Raw genomic sequence first — 18,069 nt, forward strand, 5'->3', positions numbered from 1 at the left:
GGAATCCCTTGTGGGAAGAATTGTGGGAAGTGTGGGATGTATATGCTGTATATGCGGGATCTTGACTACATGCGCAGTAGCCAAAGCGCACTCTCCCCCATCCTTACTCTGAGGATAGTACAATATCATTTTTAAATATTTTTTGATGGTTATGATTTATCAACAATCGGACTAGCACATCATGTGACTTATATGTTAATTAATCTTATGTTAATTTTATTTTCACGTCTCATGTCAGTTGTCCCCCAGTTACCCCTCGACTTAGGAGTAACTTGGTCACATCATGGCAAATCCCATTTGAGCACTGCCTCAGCTATTTTGGGTAACTGGATCTATCTTAGAACTTTCAAATGAACAGAAAAAAATATTGGTTTACGCAACTTATATATAAATATGCATGTATGATGACAGAGGCGGATACTTTACGGATTTTCTTTTAAAGCACATAATAGAGGAAGCATCTTACCATTAGCAGAAACACAAAGCAATGTTTCTGGGTTTTCTCTTCCAGTGGTGCTTGTTTAAGCGTTGCATATTCTAATTAATAGCCCTCATAGGCATAGGCGGATTTATGGGGGGGGGGGGGGGCACGTGCGCCCCCCTCAGACGGTTAAAAAATATAAACAATATTTTTTATGCAGTTATCATTGTGTTCGTTTTGTTTTTTTAAATTACAGAGCCTTAATATTTTTTAATGTTGATAACTGGCATATTAATATAAAGAGAATATTTATCATAGTAATTGATGTAGGTATGTTTTTTTAACCTCAAATATAAAAAGACTGAAGTTTGAAGAAGTTTGCCTGTCAGAACACCCCAGAAAAAATCTATATTCGGCCTTACGCATAGATTTTGGAGGGATAATGACAGAAGGAAGTCTCGTCACAGTTGAATATTTTGGCCTGGCCTCCCTTTTAAACCAAGTTTCTGAATCAGATCCGTTATTTTTTCAAAAAAGTCATTAATGACTCAAGGATTAGTTTGGTAATAGCGAGAGTGCTCATTGCTTTGAGGAAACTATAATGTATAAGCGATTCTTCTTTCGAAATGAGAAAAACTAGTCGGGGCCAGGACGCTGATTTTTTTAATCTGATATCCAGTTTGTTTAATACAAACAATACACTGAAACATTTAATTTCATGAAATGGCCGTGTCGTAGGTTCGAATCGCTAGAAAAAGCATAAAATGAAATACAAAATGATTTTGCTTTCCACATCCTAGGTGACTTAATTTAGTTTTTTTTTTGGCTCGATATACGTATTCTATTATGGCAACACATTTTTATTTTGTGACGTAGGCTAAAAGTTTTTTAATACATACTTTGAATTTTACGTGATGAAGCACGTAAAATCCTGGAGTACGTATTTCACGCTTTTAGATTTTTAAATTACGATATCTATTTTTCGCGATTAAATGAAAAGTGAAAATTTTCAAGCGCGCGAAAACGCGACGGGTAAGTATGAATGCCGGGAAAACTCCGTGTGACGATGTTCTGGTTCCCGCTGTCGCCGTGTGAGGTGACCTTGTGGCGAGGATGTGTGTGCCGCTGCGATGCAGGCTGCTAGCAGGTAGCAGATTACCCTGCTATCAGGTAGCGCTTGGCTTAAATAAGGATTATTAATACCCTATCAAACGAAGAAAACTTTCCTACCTAAGGCAGTTTTAATAGGTGATTATTAATACATGTTTTCCTGAGCTCTGTGCCTCATGCATGCATAGGTAACCTCAGACGATGTAAAACTCCTATCTGCTCGTATAGAAACTAGATACCTGTGACGCCACGTGGAGTGGCATCGCATGGGCACCAATCTGGCCTTTTTCAAATGAGGATAAAATTGACCATAGCCATTCGTCTAAACCGGTATTTCTAAAACCAAATAATTTATATATTATGAATACACTAATGTTGGGTAAGGAATCGCAATCAATGCCTTTCGTTTTATTTAATGAAGGAAACTACCCTATTGCTCCAGAGCCTCTCCGCTGGGAATATGCAGAGAACACGCTCCATCCCCTTCCACGGCCACTCGGCCCTCACCTTCCCATGCTTTCACAGCCCTTTCGTTCTAATTCCCTCAACTCGTCGCTGGCGACAGGGGCGCAGCTAGGAATTGAGGCACGGGGGGGTTTTAGGCACAACTAATACTCGGGAGTTAGGGGGTATGGAATACCCACGAGGGTAAGCAGACATTGCAGGGGCCCTCCCCCAGAAAATTTTAAAGATAAAGGGTTCAAAATGGTGAGTTTTACGGCCTTCTGAGGGATAGTTTTATAATCCTTATATTATTCTATAAACAATATTAATCTAATAAAGTGAAATGGATTAAACTTTAAAATTTCTCTAAGCTCTGGGAGGGGGTTTTATCCCCCAAAACCCCCCCCTCGCTGCGCCACTGGCTGGCGACGCCCTCCCCCACCGGGTCGCGTTTTTGTCATTCTTATTATTTAATTCATTACTTTACATCTGCAAATATCTTGATTTTAGAAGTCTGATTTGACTATAACTTAACATAAAATTCTTTTTTCGTTATTTTTTTCCAAAATCAATTAATTATAATATATATACACAATATTCTAAATTCACACATTGATTGTCCTGATTTGCTTTCATCCATTAATTTCAAAGTGCCTTGCCGACCCACTCGTACACATTCCTTACTCCATACGCCTATCCCTAGACTATCCCTCGTTAAGCGCTCACTCCAACACCGCCTTTGCTCCATGCTTAATTCATTACCAGACAATATTGACCCGTTTTTTCTGCCCTTAAACTCATTTGTCTTAAACTCGCCATGTCCCATTCCTCGGCTAATAAATAAACCTCCCTCTCCACTTCCCTTTCCTCGTGCCTTCTATTTTGTTCTTTACTATCTTATGCCTGTGCTCTTTGTTCAGATTTTTTATGTTAAAATTTTATGTTTGTTACTGCGTCACTGTAAATTGGCAGAAATGCTGTATGTGAGCAACTCCTTAAATAAATAAATAAATATATAAAACTTACAATTTCCAATTTATATAAATTTGAATAAGATGGATAGAAAATGTGCTGTGACTTTAATATATTAGCGATGGTTTCATGTCGGGAGCTTGGTACTCATCACTAAAAATAGGAAAACCGTTAACGGGGCAATCGCCTTTCGCCTGAAAAAAAAGGATGTCTGAAGAAAGATCTGAGGTTTTCCCGGGTAATGATGATGTTGAAGTTATTTCGGGTTTCCCACCGGATGAGGTTCTCCATTTCTGCCGACGATTCGATGGTCGTGTCGTCCATCGAAACGTCGGCAGAGATGGAGAACCTCATCCGGTGGGAAACCCGAAATAACTTCAACAAAAATTATGTCTGAAGGAATTCTTCTCGGGTTTTCCTCCGGATGAGGCTTTCCATGGCCGACGTTTCGAGGCTCGACTCGAGCATCGTCATCAGGGCAGTTGAATGTCGGACTGAGGGTTTGATTCCCTTATATACCCTGCTTGGAGGTCAGGTGTCACGTGATTGGTTGAGGACTGGTCTCTTGGCAGCCAATTCGTTGATCCTTTGGCTTTTTAGAGCTGACAGAACGGGTTTCCAGGTGTTGCTGATGGCATAGCCTGCGTCACGGTTGAAGGTTTTATGGTCCAATCGAATTTCTATGGCCTCCTTTACGACTCTATCCCAATATTTGGTGGAACGCGTCAGGATCTCGGCATCATCAAACTGGATGACGTGGTCGTGTTGTATGCTGTGTTCAGCTATGGCCGATTTCTCCGGTTTGGGGAAACTGGACGCACCATCGAAACTAGGCTGAAGGACCATAAGCGGCACCTAAGGTTGGGACAACCGGAGAAATCGGCCATAGCTGAACACAGCATACAACACGACCACGTCATCCAGTTTGATGATGCCGAGATCCTGATGCGTTCCACCAAATATTGGGATAGAGTCGTAAAGGAGGTCATAGAAATTCGATTGGACCATAAAAACTTCAACCGTGACGCAGGCTATGCCATCAGCAACACCTGGAAACCCGTTCTGTCAGCTCTAAAAAGCCAAAGGACCAACGGATTGGCTGCCAAGAGACCAGTCCTCAACCAATCACGTGACACCTGACCTCCAAGCCGGGTATATAAGGGAACCAAACCCTCAGTCCGACATTCAACTGCCCTGATGACGATGCTCGAGTCGAGCCTCGAAACGTCGGCCATGGAAAGCCTCAACCGGTGGAAAACCCGAGAAGAATTCCTTCAACTTGTTCGCCGGGAAAAACTTCGATCCTATTTCAAAAGGATGTCTGTTTGTCTATCCGCTATGTGTTTCCACACGGCTACACGAATTGCGACCAAAATTAATACAGGTTCACCTCATGCTCCCTAACCCCGCACTGCTACTTTCGGTTGCGTCCGACGCGTCGTATTCTCATTACCATTTGTTACGTCACATGATACAACTTCTGCGGTTGGATATCCTGCCGGGTAGGCAAACCTTTTCGCTCGCTCAATGGGAAAACACAACTCGAATGATACCATGTACCAGTGGCGCAGCGAGGGGGTTTCTGGGAGGGAGGGGGGGTTTTGGGGGATAAAACCCTCCCCCCCAAGAGCTCAGAGAAATTTTTAAGCTTAATCCTTTTTACTTAATTAGATTGATATTACTGATAGAATAGCGTGAGGATTAACAAAATATCCCTCAGAAAGCCGAAAAACTCACTATTTTGAAATTTCTCAATTCATTAATCTCGCACCTACCGCTTATCCTACTGGGTATTCCATACCCCCACACACCCCGGTATTGGTTGCACCTGAACCCCCCCCCCGCCTTAATTTCTGGCTGCGCCTCTGTTATGTACTCCTATCAATTAATCCTCTCAGTGCAAACCTTATTGCTGGGGTATGAGTTCACAAGGCGTTTTTGATCTACACACGTTCAGACACGCACAGCAATCAATGTTGTGGAGTGGGGTATCCACTGATCCCGTGTCCATTATATGGAAATCGTTTTTACCGTTGTTTGCTGTCCAGCGTGCCTAAAAATCCTGATGTGGGAACATTATTTCCAATTTCAAAATTTCCCACTTCTTTGGGTACTAGTATCTTTCCCGAGCAATTCCGGGTGACCTGCTATAATCTGTTCATTTTATCTCTGCGGGTCAACTTTCGTGAGATCCCGGACACTCTCGGAGGGCCTCGCTGAAGGTGAAGGGGTAGTACCGAGAGAGAGAGAGCAGGAGCGACCTTAACGTTGCCAAATGTACATAGCCGCCCTTGTGTCTCACTGAAAAGGTGTGACTCACACGTGGCCACAGATATTTTGGGCCCGGCGGCGAAACAATGCATACAATGTATTGAGAATAATCCCATCTCAGAAGCCAGGATATTGTCCGCTAAATGCGAGACCGCTGGTGAAAGGCATACATAGGCGTAACATTCTCATAAACGGGGAGTGCAAGGGAAAAGGATTTGGCAACACAGCTAGCAGATTCACGAAGTTGACACGACGGAGGTCTGAGAGCGACTGACGTTCCGAAGTGCTAGACAACGCCTACTGTCTGCTGATTGGCAGAGGGAAAGTCACGTGTAGATAAACTTTCCCTCCTCTCACCCCAACTCGGTTAAGCCACACCAGCTCACCCGCAAAGATAAAGTGAACAGACCTTAGTCTCTTTTAAATGATCAAATTTCTGCGACTAACTTACAGTATTACTTTCCAGCGAGTTGATTAAATTCTATAAAATTAAATGGGAAAGCTGTGAAGACTGATAAAATGTTTTTATTGTGTGAATCGGATGCCTGTTAAGATATATACGAATTCTATGAATACGAAAGTCACGAACTCAGCATTTAATTTCATTAAATGACAATACCTAAAATAGATGCTTTGAAAAAGCGGCTGAGTAAGATAAATATTGAGTTTATTTTGGGAGAACAGTATGAGGGCGATTTCAATGAACTGAGTGATGAGAATTCACTGATTGTGATTCCTTACCCACCACTAGTGCATTCATAATAAACAAATTATTTGGTTTTAGAAATCCCAGTTTAGACAAATGTTAATGGTTAATTTTAACCTCATTTGAAAAAGGCCAGATTGGCACCCATGCAATGCCACTCCACGTGACGTCACAGGGACCCAGATGCTATACGAGTAGTCAGGAGTTTTACATCGTCTGAGATTACCAATGCACGCATGAGGCACAGAGCTCTTAATAATCACCTATTAAAATTGCCTATGGTCGGAAAGTTTCCTTCATTTGTTAGGGCATTAATAATCCTTATTTAAGCCAAGCGCTACCTGCTAGCAGGTACTCTGCTATCTGCTAGCAGCCAGCATCATAGCAGTGCTCATCAGGGGTCCAGCGAGGGGTGTATTGGGGGATGAAACCCCCCCGGAGCTGAGACAAACTTATCAGTTTAACCCATTTTGCTTAATTTGATTAATATACTTATTAGTGATGGGTCGATTCCAAAATTTTATCGATTCCGATCCCGATTTCGATTCCGATTCTACCGATACCGATTCCATCGATTCTGATGCCATAGGCTCCAAGAAAAATATCACTTAATCCCAGGCAACAAGAAAACCACTTTAAAAAATATTACTCTGTGAGGAGTCAGTTGAAAAAAGTATCTTTCATATCTTCACTATATTATTAAAATATAATAGCTAAATTTCAAAACAGAACATACCTGAAAAGTGGTGTTACATGAAAGGTATCACTTTAGAATATTAGCACTCACGTTTAAATTTAAAATAAAAGTATCTCCTTTAATATCTATCTTTTATTGATAATATCTTATCATTATCAATAATTTCTGACAAATTTAGCCTCCTTTTACAGACTTTACATTTTTTGCTCAGAAAGCAAAGCATCTGCACTCTGTCAGGATAAAGCCTGTTGCATTTTACATCACATATTTTTCCTGCAGAACTAAATGTCTTTCACTGAACACAGTGAATGTCGGTATGGCAAGAAACCTCTTCGCTAATACTTTCAGCCTTGGGTAGGAGATACAAGTCTTCCAGTATTTCCCAGGGAAGGAATTTAGTGGTGCATTCATCTCTGATAACTAAGCTTCCACTTCAGCTTCAACAGTGTTTGCTATGGTGACTTTGGGTACTTTTCCAAATGCATAACTGTATCTTAACCATATACCTGTCACAGGCTCCCTAGTCTGCATTTGCTCCTTCGGAATATAATAGGGATTTCCAAGTAGCACTTTTTGATCTCGAGTCGAGTTGAAAATTACTCGCGAGTATCGAGTCGAGTATGATAATTTCTGAACCAGGCAATACAGCAATGCATACTACAATATATTCTACTCCAATTTTCTATGATGAATGTCTAGCCTAATGTAAGAAGGAAAATATAATGAGGATCGTTGATGGTTATTGTCAGAAGTAGGAGATGAATGAAAATTAATGTCTTCAACAGTTCCATAGGGACAATTGAAATTAATTAACCCCAAGCAATATGTCGACCATATATATATATATCCAAACTACAAGGGAGAGCCCTGAGTACAGTAATTTTCACAGCTATAATAAAGATTACATACTACGTATATGAATCATGTAGTATTTGTCCCTTTCAAATTCTCAAGCAGAAAAACCAATTATTCTACATGCTCAGCCAGCAGGTTTTGACGTCTCCATGTTGCAGTATTACTGCCTGCAGAAAATTGCCTTTTGCTACGCACTTGTATGACTGGGCAAGTACTTTCCTACCATAATTGCAAGATTTCGGAGACTTTGGAATTTTTATTAAAAATTATATCAACGATTTTTTTGGATCTTGAATCTTCATGGAATTCAAGTGGATGAAGCGAACTAATTATAGAATTAAACTTTAGTTTTGTAGAGACAAAAAAATTCTATACTTCTCACGTCATTAAATCAACCTTAAAATCACTTGCTTTTTTTAAGTTAAAGAAAGAAAGTAAACGCTAAAAATGAATATCACATCGGACGGACGCAGTAATAAAAAAAGCTAGAAGAGCCTTGTGGTGTGAAAACCCCCCTCCGCGCGACTCACCTCGGCGAAGGTGGAAAGGGAAAAAGGGTATCGGTTGTTGCCTTTCACGGAAATAGTTTATTTTTCTCTCTCTTAAGCATGCTGACTTAATCTCTTCACTTTACTTCAATACCCGAGCCATATTTCTTTTGCGTGGGATGGTTCCGAAAAATATCCAATCCTTAGTATTTTCACTCGAGTAATGCGCTAAATGGTCTTGTCGATCTATAATTAATCCTTTTTAACATCCTCAGTTTAGTGTTTTAAGTCAATGAAGACGATTATCCATTCTTTGAATGACGATTTTCAAGACTAATGTTTTAAAAAACTTGAAAAATCGGCCTCAGTTACCGAGCCTCAGAGTTCCGCGGCGTGTAGCTCAGCCTTGACGCGCGATTGAAAAATCGCTCATATTTCCTTCTTCGCAAACTTTTTTTTCCGCGATTTCTGATTAGTACTCTTTAGAAATCTCTACTTTATATAGTGGTTCAAATTTTCCGAGTTATATTTTTCGTAAACGAAAGATAATGTCTACTTTATGTCAAATTTCCCGTGAAAAACGGGTCGGCTATTTTGCGTTGTAAAACCAGACAGATGAGAGCCAAAATCTTCAAAAGTCATTGAAAGTATAGGCAAAGCACCAGGTCAAAGGAATATTGCGTTTTTTATTCCATAAAAATCATACCAACGCAACTCCACCTCGATAAATTCAAAGATTTTCGAGAAAAAACGAGATCGCGCGTGGTTTTGAAAAGGTCATGTTTGGGCCACTGTATCTCACTAAAGGGTCGTATTTATGTAAAATGGCATATTAATCTATAATTGGTAATGAATTATGAGTATTTTCGCTAAGTTTCAAGTCTCTATCCCCAAAAAGGTCATTTTGGACTTCATTCCAGCTTTTTCCGATTTCGGACCAGTGTGCGCCGGGTAGGAAGACGATCGGCCGTCGCGGCTGGCGTAAAGGTATTCGGCGCCCACGTCGACAACTATAGTGTATTCGGCAAGCTGAAACTACCAGGCCAAGGCATTAAAATGACTTATCGGCTTTAAAAACTGCATTATTACATGAGTTTTATGATAGCGCATCCTGTCGGCAGATTGCTGGACCTACTAGCCTCGAAAGCTCTGTAACCTTAACTACTCGGCTCGACATTCGTAATGCTACTCGAAACGCTCGAGTCGAGTACCAACTACTCGAATCGACTTGAATTTTCGCGTACTCGCACTCGCTAGAAGATATGTGTTTTGTAATTACGATTACGTGGCGCGAAAATTCAAACGACTGTTGGAAACGCGGTCTTAAATAAATTTGTGGTTTCAAGTACTACTGGAATCGGAATCGATTTTTTACCTTGGCAAGTACTCGTTTTCGATCCCGGTTCTTGGTCAAGAATCGAGGAATCGAACCGACCCATCACTAATACTTATAGAAGAGTGCAAAGATTAATAAAATATCCCTCAGAAAGCCATAAAACTAACCATTTATCTCAAAAAATTTCTGGGGGAAGGCCCCCACACCTCCCGCTTATCCTGGCGGGTATACCACACACCTCAGCTCTAGTTGCACCTAAAGCCCTCCTAGCCTTAATTCCTAGCGGCACCACTGGTGCTCATAGCCTCGCACCAAGGTGGCCTCTCACAGTGGCAGCCGGAACCAGAATATCGTCACACAGGCTTTTCCCAGCATTCACACTTAGCTATTAGATTAGACTAACCAGATAAGGTGGAAAAGGGGCCCTATATAACAGAGACACAAACAGTGTCTGAGCACATTTATGCTTGACCTGAGGATGCAAGCAGCAGTGCTCACAGAACTGTTGTCACCCGATAAAACAGCAAAACGGGAGTAACCAAGAAGATGGACTCAGAACTTTCCATCAAAGACCTTCGGAGAAGCAAAAAGAAATTCTATCCATCACACTGGAGAGAGGGGAAAATGGTGAAATGAAGTAGAACCAAATGCTTGGTATGGAAGGAATAGTAGATTAAAGCAAGAAGGAGACAGTAAATAAAATCACTATGCAACTGCAATCATCTCAAGAGCAAAAAAGCAATGATGATCAATCATTCAATGAAGTACGGTATGGAGAGGCTACAGGCTCATTGTACATCTGTCATCAAAGAAGGCAAATAAGTATTACAAATGCATTCAACCAAAAAAAAACTAAAATCTCTCAATAAGAGACTGGAATGCAATAAAATTTCTGTTGAGATATAAAAAAAGTACCAAACGTCAGGTAGTCAACCTCAGGGGAGAAAACAAACTGAGTTTCTTATCTCACAGTGCTGCATTTACACACGATTTACGCATTTAGTGCAAGACAGTTCTTCATCACTACAGCATTCACTTTGGCATTGATCTGGATATATCGGCTGGAGCATGGCCTGTGCTCCAACAATATGCAGTTGAATTTAAAATCGGCAGAACCATTGCTTTACCTGGTAATGGCTATAGCACTGTCACTGAAAGCCGTTGATTATTTTATGAAAGGTGTTGAGAAAGAAACTGAGCAACAGTGTGTTGCTCAGTTTCTGACCAAGATAGATGCAGGCACAATGGTTTAAGGTCAGCTTAAGCAAGTGAACTCAATTAATATCCATCTAGTTTTTGCTAAGCAAAATAAAGTCGAATACTCTTCTAACACACCTTGTATGGCAACACTCTTTCCCTTTACCAGGGCGCTTGAAATAATGAACAAGACAGCAGGGAGGAAACCACACTTCAGAAAAAAATATTAATTACGAAAAGAGAAATAAAATGTTGTGCACGGGTAATATTTCAAGTAGGGAGTGAGAACAGCGGTGAAATTTACATGGATTATCATGAGAAAAATAGTGGCATCTTTTTCTCATGGCAATTTGAATAAATGTTATGCATGTTCAGTTCAGCCAACGTTTCTCTAAGAAATTCCAAAGCTTGGAAATAGAGAGAGAGTCAAGACAGTAATGTCCAAAGAGTTGATTAGTATCCAGGATTTTTTAAATGTAATTTAATTTCAGCATGAAATTCCATGATTTATCCAAATTCCTAGACTTTTTTTATAAAATGTGAGTTATAGAGTAGTCATCTTCACGGGAATTACCGTATATGTCTGAATATAGTCCCCCCTTTTTTTTCCAAAAATGCCCAAGGTAAAAGTAAAGGGGGGGACTATATTCAAACGGATTTTTTTTTACTTTTCCCGAAACTTAAGCCTCAAAATTAGGGGGGGGGGGACTATATTCAGAGGGGGTCTATATTCGGAGAAATACGGTAAAACTGTAATTAAGTGTAGTAACTAGGGATGGTCGGATCGGATACCTCGGATCCTAATATCAGCGGATATGGCCCTTCATCAGATACTTTGCATCCAAATTCGGTGAAGGCATCAGCTCTGAATCCGAAATTTCAAATTTATCCTCCATTGAATGCAGCGTCCCACACGAGGGAGTGGAGAGAGTTCCGATCCTACCTTTGCATGCACCGTTGTTCTGCGATGCTTGTCCTACCCACGAACCATTTTATTTAAAAGCTCTCATAGGGGTTATGCAATAGAATTTCAAGGTGAATTTTTTTGGAAAAATATAATGCATCGTATGACTCTTACAAAGAGATTGAACAACCATTGGGAGAATCTCAACACCATAGGATAACAACAAAGTCAAAAGTGACTATGTTGCACATTAAAATAAAAACCCTCGGCCCTCCATCACCCCATGCCTCTGATATTTTTTTCTTTCTCAGATGACATAGGCCATAAATCATTATCTTCAAAGGGAAATATAGTTACACGAGAACAATGGAAGCATGTTTCATCCCTACCCCATGTCATCCACTGACCTTTTTCATCTTACCTACTTCAATTCTCTGTTTATGGAGAATATATGCTAGGTGAGTGACTTACTGGACCCAAAGATTTCTCAATAGTTTTCAACAATTGGATGACGTGCATATGAGATTCAAAAAAGAGTGATACCAAATGCTTCACATTTCTAAACTACATATTTAGGTTATTTTAAGCTCAAATTGATTGAAACGAAGTTATTTTTAGTTACAACAAGACTATACCAATATTCAACATTGTCCAAACAGCACAATTTTCAAAGAAACAGGCATGGCATTAGGACCATGTAACAAGAAGATACCGCCTGGAAATGCCAATTGTATACATCACATAGGTTTCCCGGCTTTGCTTTGAAGGCAATGATGCCACAAAATAGCAAGATATGACATATTTGCCATAGACTCCCTCATTCGCAGCCTCATTGCTTGAAAGACGGCAGGAGCGCACTCCTCCCCCTCCACCTCTCCTTTACGCCCTTCTGCTGCCCACGCCTTCCTCTTGCTGAGCGCTCGCTCGTCTCGTTCTGTTCCTGCAACTTGTCGCAAGTGACGCTAATGTTGCATGCTGTTCTAATCATTGTTAATTGTGTTACAGATTGTGCAGTTGCAATTTAATTTAATGATATACCGATAAAAATGTCTATCATTGAATAGAAAAATTTCTATCGACATAAAGTCAGTCAGTATGCGATGAGAAAATGACAAAATTTGGGGGAAACCTACAATGCATACAGATATGAGGAATATTAAAATTCAGTCAATGGTTTATCCAAAGATTGAAACCTATTTTCATTTCTAAACACAAGCGTAATGGTTTAGATCCTGAGCACGTAAAGATTATATCGTTTTTAAAAAAATAATTTTAAAGCTTATAAGCATGATTTTTAATCAATAAAAATATTAAAATGTGAATGTAAATCTAAATAGCATTCCTTTAATTGTATGCACCCAGAAGAATCTCGAATAATTTCATCTTTTTATAGCAGGAATTTGAAAATGCAAAATGGATCCAAAAATATCCAAAGATCCGGCTCCGAAAGTCAAGGATTTGATCCGGATCCGGTCCGAAAAAAATCCTTGATCTGTCAATCCCTAGTATTGACGATAACCATAAAACAAATTATATATGTCCCCCATATAAAAATGAAAATTTTCTGTTGTGAACCACCTGAAAGGCATGACGGAATAGCATGTTCCAATAATGAAGATAGTATTGATTACACTAGGAAAAATTACCATATAACATATGTAGCAAAGACCATTTTTTCCAATTCAATTCTCCTTGGCATTCTATGATTTTCCAGGCAATATGGTATTCCCTGACCTTCCCTAGCTTTCCAGGTTTTCCAAAAGTGTCCACCCTGATAATGAAAGTGAATCAGAGTACCAACCAGAGTACCAGCAACATGTTATGTATGTATTAAATTCGTAGGAAAGAGTACAAAATGGGTAGTTTGTGATTCCTAAGGTATACAAATATGTATACAACTCATATTCTCTAAAGAAAATTAATCAGAAGCAAAATTGTGAAATTATCTGAATGCAAAAATAAGCAACGTATATACCGCATAAGCGCGTGTAAGAGGCGCACCTTTTTTCCCAGATATTGCAGCCGAAAATAGGGGTGCGCCTCTTACACAAACTTCTTATCTTCCCCCCCTCCCCTTCACCGGTCGCAAGTCCAAGGGGAACTGAGTGGCCTTGGTTTTCAGCATGAGTCAGTGATCTGAAACCCTGGGTCAAAATCAAGCGGCAGGTAGGGGAGTTTCTCCCTTAGTGACGTATTTTTAAAATGCTCCTGTTTGAATTTCTTGCAAGAATCGCGCTGTCACGTCGGTACCCCAGAGGTGAACATTGAAAAGATCACGCGGGGTGATTCGCTCCGGAGCGCGCGCTAAATTTATTGCCACGAATGGGCATTCCGCGGCATTTATACTGCATATAGTAATATTGGTGTCAAAACCTGCGGTTGAAAAAATTCGAACGAGTGTGCTCATTGTTGGACTTAATGGAGGATAGAAGAAATGGGAAATGCTTATAAGTGAAGAGCGCTGAAGGAGAGGTCGAGGGGAAGAGGGCTCCCTCCCCTCCATATTAAAAGCTACGAGCGAAGGAGCAGGGGAAGAACACGTCCGATCTTGCATGTGACGTCGTTGCCTTTAAAGCGAAGGGGCGAAGGCGCAGCAATGTGATATACGCAGTTTGCGTTGCCTGAGTTTCCAGTCCGTCTCGTCTTGTTTGAATGCGCTTATGCTACGCTTGTTTCTTCCGAAATTGTGCTGTTTGGACTATGTTGAATATTAGTAGCCTTATTTTAGCTATAAATCTTTGTGTCAATCAATTAGAGCTCAAAAAACTTAAATGCTGTAAGATATACGTCGCGTTAGGTCTAATTCTTTTTAGAACCTCGTGCGTGTCATACAATTGCTGAAAGATATCGAGATATCTTCGAGCTCAGAAGGTGACTCACGTAGCATTTGACCTCCAGAAACTCGGGGAATTGAACCTGGTAGACCGAAAAAGGTGAATTGGTGGAATGGGGTAGGGATGAAACACGTTTCCATTGTTCCCCTGTAACTTGATATTTTCCTGTGGAGTCTCGGAAAGGAAAAAAATGGCAGAGGCATTAGCTGATGGAGAGCCGAGTGTAGTTCCGTTAGGCCCCTTGCACACACACCGATTTTGGACAGCCGGTAAAATATTAGCCGATATTTTACCGGCAAAGCGATGCTTGCACACACGCCGGATTTTTACCGGTCAAACGATACGTTGCTAAGTTTTTGAGCCGGCGTCGGCGATCCACAGTGACAATAGCCGGCAGCTAACCGGCATTTTGCCGGTGCCGGCGTGTGGTCGGTACGTGTGCAAGCTCCAATGCTCTCCCATTGTTCACTATTGGAATGTGGACGGCCGTCCAAAATCGGTGCGTGTGCAAGGGGCCTTAAATCTACGACGTGGTTATTATCCTACGGCGCTGAGATTGCCCCGATCGTTGTTCAATCTCTTGGGAAAGCTCATGCTATGTGCCTGTCGTGTTTTGCCTTAAAATTTTCCGCGGTTGCAATTCTATTGCAATACTCCTACGAGAGCTTTTAAACAAAATTGTTCGTGAGTAGGACAAGCAACGTAGAGCGATGGCGTATGCAAAGAGATAATCGGAACTCTTTCTAATCCCTCTTATGCCGCCGCAGTTATCAAAATTTCCTCTTTCAAATAGTACTGAAAGAGGACATTTCGATAACTGTCGAAATTCCAGGCATACGTCTGCAACACCGCACGATAGGATAAATGCGACACTGTCTCAGGCAGTACTCTGTGGAAGCAGGGTTCCCACTCTACCTGAACAATGAAATTCACGGCTTTTTCCAGGTTTTCACGGTTATTTTTCACGTTTTCACGTTTTTTTTAAGGTTTTCACGGTCTCAATTTTGCTAAATTCACGGTCCGTTAATAAGCCAACAATAAGAAAATCACTGGCCGTATATCAACAGAAAATTAACGTACGCGAAAAACGCCGTGAATGTTAACGCCGCAATGAAAAGTGATATCTGTTATGACGTGATCTATCGTTTGCAAAATTCAGGGCCGACTAAAGTACCAGCCCAACCGCGCTCTTGCCCGGACGCCGAATACCCTTCGGACCTTCTTCCGTCCGGACACTCGAGGTACTTTTTTAATTCCTCGCTGAGAGATTGTTTTTTGCGCACGTTGTTATTACTGCACAGTAACCGAATTTCCCCCACCCCAATATTTCTTATTTAACGGAAAATATTTTATTTAAATTGTTTATAGAATAAAATAAATTGATTCTTTCTTATTCAGCGGAAAATATTTTATGAAAATTGTTAATAGAACATAATAAATCGAAAAACAATTTCATACACCGTATTAGCACGAATCTAAGACGAACACGATTCTAAGACTACCCTCCTTTTTTGGAACTCCACTAGGGGACAATTTTTCTTTATTAATAACGATACGATTATAAAATGAATGCGGAAAAACGATCAATGCTTCATTTTTTTGCTGGATTGCCTATGTCCCAGGAAACGCAGGATTTTGGCGAGTAATTAAGAAATTCATTAAAGGTTTCAAAACAATATTTTAGATAATAACAGGAATAGTAGTACTTTATCAAGACACATACGTCATATTGTTGATTCGACCCATATCTCTTTAAAATTCTGAATGTTTGCTCTCCACTCGGCATTTACACTGCTATTATGGATTTCAGTCAGATGTAAAAATTCTTATCCATCAAACACCATTTCCAGTACACGTATTCACGAGAGCAATGTGCATGTTGTGCCTAAAACAACCGCATTCGCCGGTGCAGTGACTGGTTGTGAGATGGATCACGAAGGCCAAAAATAGTCAATTACTTGAATTGTTCCTGTCTAATGAATATATTTTTAATACAATTGAGGTAGTGTGTAAAGCGTGAACAATGTTGCGTTAATCGTCAGCGGCACGCCCACCTGGATCTTCGCCTTCATATCTCTACTTGTTTTCTCCAGGTAGCTCACTCTACCCCCACCCCTACCGTCATGTGCTAGCGGACAACCCAAGGCGCTCTGCAATATTCACGCGCATCTAGCCCGGATTCTTTTCTTCATGTTCAATTATTTTCAGTCCATCTCTTAAAGTTCTCAATAGTTTCTTCGGAGGGGCCATGGTCGGAAGACGACTAAAATTAAACTAGTGAAAATGACTCTATTAAACTCACATGGAAAACACTCGGTGGTTCGAAGTCCAGCCACCCCGGAAAGTAGGGAACCACTCGTACGAGGTGAAGTTCGGAACTGATGCTATCGCGTACGGGGGTACGCAGAGCACATTGCAGAGGGCGAAGCGTGACCATACGACTGCGCCATGAAATTTTTTACCCTAAAGATGCCCATTCTTTTCTAATTAGCGTAGCGCCAGATGATCAGATGAATTCGGATTGTTAGTAGGGAGAAACAAAAATCCTGAGAAGATATCCCTTCGTCAGAAACTCTGACAAGTGAGACTACTTGTAGTAGTATAGCTCGTAAATTGATAACTGATAACAACCTGGTATCATGTTTTCGGAACAAAATGCCGAATTAACTGCCGTAAGCTCAGCTACGAGGATATCGCGTTTCGCCAAAAATCACCATCGTATTTTTCCATCTATTTCCTTGCTTAAAATACGTCATGTGTGGTCTCGTTTTTTTTAACGTGCAAATTACTAACATTTCAATCTAATAAAAGCATAATAGCAATTACTGAATATCATTGTTAGATACCTTTTGGGCTAATAGGTGATTCATGCAGCAGTTGACCTCCATAAACTGGGAACTTCGAAGCAGTTAGGCTGAAAAATGTCAGTTGGTGAGAAGAGGGGGGAGCGCGAAACACGTTTCTATTGTTCTCGTGTAACTCGATATTTTTTTCGAAGCTAAGGTCTTCGTAATAAGATCCCTGCGCGAGCTGGGACCTGTTTTTATTTTGAAGAAGAGGAAAGCGTCAGAAGGGGGGAGGCGAATGGTGAATGGAGGGGGATAAAGGTTCTTGGGAAATGCGCTAATGTTACTTTCCCACGGCACTGAGCTTCTCCCAATGGTAGTTCCATCTCTTGGAGAGGATTCCAACTACGTGCTAGTCGTTATTAGCCATAAATGACACATTGTATTTATTTCGTCTCATTTTCGTCAAACGATGGATGCGGGAAAATTCTGCGTCGGAACCGCGATCTTCAAACGATCAATGCAAGAAACGATACTTCGGGGAACGATAGATGCGGGAAAAAATTAAATTGTCTATAAGGAACTTTATTTGGGACCAGAAACGGCGAACGATCAATGCGGGAACGATAGATCGAGGTTCCACCGTATAACTTTCTTTTGAAAGCGGCAGTGTAATGACTTCTTTTCTCTGCTATTGTAATACTCTGAAACCAAAACTGAATCGATCTCTCTAATCAGAGGCAAATCATGTTCCCTTCTTACCGTTGCTCTGGGAAAAATGGAACGACTATGTAGCATAATTAATCGTAGAGGGCGTAATTTGGTGGAAATCCATAATATCACGAATACAAGGATCAAGGAAATAGCAAAGTTCTTGATCCTTGTATTCGTGAGACTATGTAGCAGTTTATATCGCGACGGCATTGAGGCTTTAACGACACAAACAAACCGCATTACCTTAGATAGCACAAAACGGAGGAACTGGATCACCACCGACAGTAAATAACTCCACACAAACTTTCCGGTTGCGACGTAAAACTGGCAAGTT

General features: G+C 40.7%; 1 protein-coding gene across 1 annotated transcript; it reads left to right on the forward strand.

Annotated features, from left to right (window-relative positions):
- The first annotated feature begins 3,610 nt into the window (after positions 1-3,610).
- Positions 3,611-4,087, forward strand: LOC124173964. Its single transcript, XM_046553127.1, has one exon. It carries the CDS (start codon positions 3,611-3,613, stop codon positions 4,085-4,087), a length of 477 nt encoding a protein of 158 aa, XP_046409083.1.
- Positions 4,088-18,069: the final 13,982 nt, after the last annotated feature.

Source organism: Ischnura elegans, chromosome 2 (genome assembly GCF_921293095.1).
Source record: "Ischnura elegans chromosome 2, ioIscEleg1.1, whole genome shotgun sequence".
Taxonomy (NCBI): domain Eukaryota; kingdom Metazoa; phylum Arthropoda; class Insecta; order Odonata; family Coenagrionidae; genus Ischnura; species Ischnura elegans.

Excerpts from the sequence above, each read along its gene's own strand:
- LOC124173964 (XM_046553127.1), top strand. The coding sequence starts at position 3,611 with ATGGTCCAATCGAATTTCTATGGCCTCCTTTACGACTCTATCCCAATA.